General features: G+C 38.9%; 1 protein-coding gene across 3 annotated transcripts in view; it reads left to right on the plus strand.

The window, feature by feature from the left end:
- The window catches only part of PDE3A (phosphodiesterase 3A), a 231962-nt gene extending 226250 nt beyond the window's left edge, over nt 1-5712 (plus strand). For all 3 annotated transcript variants that reach the window (XM_072361486.1, XM_072361485.1, XM_072361487.1), the window contains 3 exons: nt 705-860; nt 2200-2440; nt 5327-5712. In XM_072361486.1, coding sequence (XP_072217587.1) covers nt 705-860; nt 2200-2440; nt 5327-5574 — 645 coding nt within the window. In that variant the 3' untranslated portion in view covers nt 5575-5712. The remainder of the gene's footprint in view (nt 1-704; nt 861-2199; nt 2441-5326) is intronic.
- The last annotated feature ends 288 nt before the right edge of the window (nt 5713-6000 follow it).

Raw genomic sequence — 6000 nt, forward strand, 5'->3', positions numbered from 1 at the left:
CTTGTGGAAGGGATCATATACTGGTAAAAAGTTACTCAGAGAGATGGTTGGAGATATTCAAAACCCAACTGGACACAGTCGTGAATAGCCTACTTTGACTGGCCCATGTTTGTGCAAGAGGAATGGACAGTATAAATTCCAGAGGTGCTTTCCAACTTCAACCTTTCTGTGACTCTTTCAAGGTGACCCTTTGGCTTTAGAGAAGTTTAAAGCACACAGCGCATTTTATTGTGGGAGGTATAGGAGAAAGTAAGATGGATAAAGAAGTGAATCCATCAGAAAAAATTTAACAGGGAAGTAGGTCTGTTAGATCCATCTTCATGCTGTAACAAAATCACTGTGGCATTTGATGGTAATTTATCTTTGTACACTAATTAGCTAGCAGCTTTTGGGAAAATGTCAGGGAAAGGTTGTGTTTGCCTATTTTCCTAGTAATGCTTTCAGACTGAGACATTATTTGCTAAATATTGGTTTATCATAATACATCTCAACATTCATCGTTTTTCACTTATTTTTCTTTTTATAGATTGATCTACAGATCATTGTACAGATGACTGTTAAGTCCAGTCTCAGCTTAGCTTATCTGCTCACACTCATGACTGTGTTAAGCAGATGAAAAGCAAGATATCCCAGAGCAGAATTTTATCTGTGAATGCATTTTTACCCATGATTACTGTCATAGTTTTCCTTCCTCTATCTGCTAGGTGAATGATGATGTTGGGATTGACTGGACTAATGAGAATGACCGCTTACTGGTTTGCCAAATGTGTATCAAACTTGCTGACATAAATGGGCCTGCAAAATGCAAAGATTTACATCTACAGTGGACAGAAGGCATTGTCAATGAGTTTTATGAACAGGTAAATAAATGAATGTTCAAAATAATATCTTGTGGTTGCATGTTGTGTATGAAACAGTCCTACAATATGCTAGTGCTAGTGCTGAGTGAAAATCGCGGAGAACAGGGCTGATGGAGTTGCCTAGATTTCAACTAGTCCATCCTTTCGCTGGACCAGTGACCTTCAGTGGTATTTGGCACTGAAGCTTCTGATGTGTCCGCAAAGTATAACATTTTGGTGAAGATTATTATAAAAATAAATAAAATGAAAACTATACATGGAAGTGAGCTATCTTCGGTCTGTGCTCCAACACTGAACTTTCATTCATTGACCTTTCAAGATACCAGCGGGTTTTTGATCAGGTAACATTTTCTGTCTTTGGCTTTTGGAAAATTGAGGTTGCCAGGAGGTAAACTCAGACAATACGTAACTTCATGGAAACTGAAACTGTCCAGATTCTAATCTGTGCTCTCAAATATAGATACCTGTGTTGCATTAATGCATTGATTTGCATAACAAGATTGGTTAAGGAGATTTTTTTTAATGGAGGTGACATTTAATCTTGACGTGTCTACTCAGCTGAATGCTCACTGGTATTACCAGAAGCTTTGCTGTTATAGGGGTGAGAAAGAGTAGCAGACTTTGTACTGCAGGAAAGTTCAGTTTTCTTTTGTGTCATAGGAAGAAGGAGATAAAAGTCTCCATATACCTCTCCTCCCCTTTGCCCTCTCTCCCCAAGAAAAGCTACCAAAAAGCTTTCTGGGAAAGATTTATTGCTTCTGAGTAATGCCTGCTTTGATGAGGATCATTCTGGTATTCCCAGGAAACAGTTAATTATGACCAAAAACCAAAAGTAGTTCTTTGTTTACAGATATGTGTAATAAGGACAAAATCCATAAGGGAACTAGGTCAGTGAGATGGCTGGGGCTTGTAGCAGTTCAGTCTCATCCACTGCAAACAGATGGCTGAGTACAAGGAGAATGAGCTAAGAATCAAAATCAGAAAACATTTCTGAAAATAATGTGAAGAAAGAAAGTAAACATTGGTTTTCCAACTTTCACATTCAGTGTAAAGTGCAGGTCAATGGTAGTGGACATCATTTTGAATAGTTACCAAGTAACTTTGTTAAATTCATGCTATTGGTAGCAGATCTTCTTGCAAGAGAAGAGCTGTAATTCAATTACGCATTTGATGTAATGGTACTGTCATAATGTCGTGCTGGCATGCTATAGAAGTGGCATTCCCGTAGGAGTATTTTTCTTTCATCATTTTTAATTGGTTTGATGTGCATTGCTCCTTTTTGTGTCACATTTTTTCTTCCATTCACTTCAGAGAAATTACCGCTATTTTTCATCTCCAGGGTGATGAAGAGGCCAGCCTGGGCCTGCCTATCAGCCCTTTCATGGATCGCTCTGCTCCTCAGCTGGCACACCTCCAGGAATCCTTCATCACTCACATTGTGGGACCACTATGTAACTCCTATGACTCAGCTGGGTTGATGCCAGGAAAATGGATAGAAGATAGTGATGAATCGGGAGACACTGATGAGCACGAAGAGGAAGAAACAGCAGAAATGGAAACTTGTGAAAATGCTGAATCCAGTAAGTTGCTCACACTTTTTCTATTTTATTATTTAATTTTTTATTTTTTTCCAGCAGAAGAAGTTCCATACTGTGGCCAAAAACTAAACAGTCAAAATATAGAAGCACAGATCAGGTTCAAGGTGAACCAAAGTGATTCAGTGCTGTCCGGTGTGGTGAAATCATCACAGGGTCGGTTGCATTGGCACTCCCTCCCCTATATCTCATCTCATGTCTAAAAAGCATTAGACTTCATTGCTCTAATGAAACACTGATATGCAGCCTTTTCTTTAACAACCTCACCTTTTCTCTTCTTCCCTACACCCTTCCATGGCCTACTGAATCTCATATCCATTTTCTGTTGGGAAAGATGAGAAGTGAAAAAAAAAAAAAAAAAAGTAATTACTATAAGTCATATTAGGGCCTAGAGCTAAAATATTGGTCTCCTGATGTGCAGAAATGACCTTTATTCTCTAGTAAGATTCAGGAACACTTAGTTTAACGTTGCTCTTGTTAACACACACACACATTTTAAGTTTAGCCGGATAACGTGCCCAAAAATGTTGTTGAGGACAACAGGCATTAAATAAGCATGCATTGGTTTATTTTAACACCTTGTGATCTACCAGATCTTCAGGATAATCTTTGTAATAGCAGGCAGAACTACACATTTCCATGGCAGATTCAGGCTTCTTTGCTAATTGGGGGAAAGCTATGAGGCTGGTAACCAACTGAGACCCCAGAGAACTGGAATTAATGTTGCCATATTAAAAGGAAGATTAAGAAAATTCTCCTCACTTATCCATTCTAAGGTCTTGCCTTACTTTTAAATCCTTAGTTACCATTTGCCTCATTGTTGTATTCTCTTTTGTATCTACGAGTTAAACAATGCTGCTTTTAAGTTAAAAGCACAGAGCATTAACGCTTGTCACTTTGAAAACAGACCATTTTTTAGTCATCTTCTGTTTTCTTTTTCACGTTCTACCCTGTGATAATATTTATTATTCATGCTGTTGCTTTTAGGCTCTGTATCTTTTTCAAAAGCCTAAAAATAAATGTATCAAAAGATTTGAAATATCCAAACAATTTCTTCCTCCTTTCTTCTTTCTGAAAGTGTGGTGCTGATCTCAGTCATACATACATGTTAAAATCTGCTTTCCTCTGACTCCCTGCATTTTCTGTGTGAATGTTAATTACATATCTGCAGGATCTGTTGTGTGGGTACAGTCATTGGAAATTTTATCCTATGATCAACAAAGTTTTGGACGTTATAAGTTTTTCTCTATGAAACAAAATAAAAGGTTGAGATGTAAGCTGTGTAGATATTAAGTGTTGTTTTGGTGGAGATCTTTTTCTTGATGGAGATGCCATTTAGGTAGATGGAAATATAGTTTTTGCAGAAAACGTAGGCCCTGGTAATTCTCTGCAGAAGCTGAGTTAAATTTAGAGTTATGAAACTGAAGGTAGCTTAAAGTCAGTTCTTGCTTTTATCACTATAAAGGAACATCTGATTTTCCCAATTTTTTGTTGCAAGGATGCAAATTAAACAGACACATTCTTTGGTTATTCAGGCAAATTTTAACACCACAAGCAAGTGCTCACTGGTCTCTGAGGGAGCAGCAAGATGCAGGGTCACCCGGGAAACGAAGGAGAGAATGTCCTGCTGTGGCATTGGCAGAGCAGGGGCTTCTTATTAGTGCTAAACCTGAAGGTTTCCTACAGGGAACCAAGGGCTTTCTAATGAAGGATTGAGTTGGATTTGGTCTGTGCTCAGTGAAAAGCTCTTTGTTTCCAGTTCAAAAGCTTCAAGGGCTAAACGTTTTGGACCCTGACACAGACATACTTCAGGCAACCTGCAAATACTAATCCACGCAAATTTATTTGGTACAAAACATTCCTCTACGTCACCTTCTTTAAAAACAGAAATCAGCAGTTGTCTTTGGAGAGGTTATTATTTCAGTTCTGTGACCACCGTTGCCAATGTTAATGATCAGGAAAACTTCGAGCTTTGTAGTTTGAACTAAGAATCTTCTCTCTCATTTTTGTGGCGCATTATGTTGGACAAGCTATAGAGACGCTGGAAAAAAGACACTTCTCTTTTTGTGGTGAGGTACTTTGTGTTGGACAGGCTATGAAAACACTTCAGACAGCAAAACACTTGTGATGCAGTTGTGTCGGGATTCTCGAGAACTAACAGTGGCTAAAACCTTCTGTAAATTAACAGAAGACTGCTTCAAAACCGGTGATAAGCAAGTTCCCTGCTAGTATTTAGCTGCATGACAACTTCATCAGTGGTCAAACTGCCACTGGAGCAGTGTTGTGCAAAAGCTGTAAGGTAATCTTTATTGCAGTGTTGCAGCAGTAGATCTCTGTCTTTGAAAAGGCAACACAAGAACATGTTCCATCCATTGATTACTAATGCACATTAGTTTTCCTCCTGCTCAGAACTAAGGTAAAATGTGAGAAAACAAAATCAAGGTTATTTTTTCAGAGTGGTGAGCAGAGATCCAATTGGGGATGAGGGATTAATGTGGGTGTATAGAGCAAGTTGCCCATTGCCTTGAAGCACTTGATTCCAAGAAAATGGGTGGAAACAGTTCAGAAACCTTTGTTGTGTACAGGCATTCAGGCACTAGATGTTTCTGTGAGCTGAATGGTCAGGGATGGTATGCAGACTATGGCAGGAGTAGGTTGGGGTTCAAATAATGCAGGAAGTCAGTGTTCTTTCTCAGAGGTCTGGGAAGACATGACTGTCTGAGTTTTTAGGAGTGTTTAAGTTCATGCTTTTAAAAATCTATCAGTGCAGTCCCTGTTTGTCATCGTGCACCCTGTCTACCTCCTGCACCTTCAGTCCATTCTCCTTCCCTCACAGAAATCAGTACACTAATATCACATGGTATTTTGCAGGAAAGAAGAAGTTCAAGAGAAGGAAAATCTACTGTCAGATCACTCAGCACCTGCTTCAGAACCATAAAATGTGGAAGAAAGTAATCGAGGATGAGGAGAGGTTAGCTGGGACAGAGAAGCAAGGCACGGAGCAATCCACACTGCACCCATCTTCAGAACAAATTCAGGCCATCAGGGAAGAGGAGGAGGAGAAGGGGAAACCCAAAAGAGATGAAGAAGAGAACACAACTGTAGAACGGAACCAATGACAATATTTACAGCAGTATTTTAAGACAGATTGACTCGTGCACAGACTCTTTCTCAAGCCAGCACAGCATTTAGACACCACACTGTAGAAGTATGGGATTATTGCGCCTACATCTGTTTAATTTGTTTCTCTTTCCTTTTTATGGTGAGGTACATTGTTTAAACTCCTGTGCTCAAGGAAGCTTTTCACACTGCTACACCGGCTTTTACAGACTTTCTTTAAAGAGATTTGGGGTGGGGGTGGGGAGTGAAATTATATAAATATATATATATATATACATACATATATATATATGTATATATATAGCCAGGATTTTTGGCTGCGCACTTCAGCAAAATACATTTAATGATATATTATGGTCACTGTGATATTTACAGAAGGAAGTTATCTGAAGAAATGCTGTTTCTAAAGCTCATTTGCAGTTAAC

This window comes from Excalfactoria chinensis, chromosome 1, assembly GCF_039878825.1.
Source record: "Excalfactoria chinensis isolate bCotChi1 chromosome 1, bCotChi1.hap2, whole genome shotgun sequence".
In the NCBI taxonomy this organism is placed as follows: domain Eukaryota; kingdom Metazoa; phylum Chordata; class Aves; order Galliformes; family Phasianidae; genus Excalfactoria; species Excalfactoria chinensis.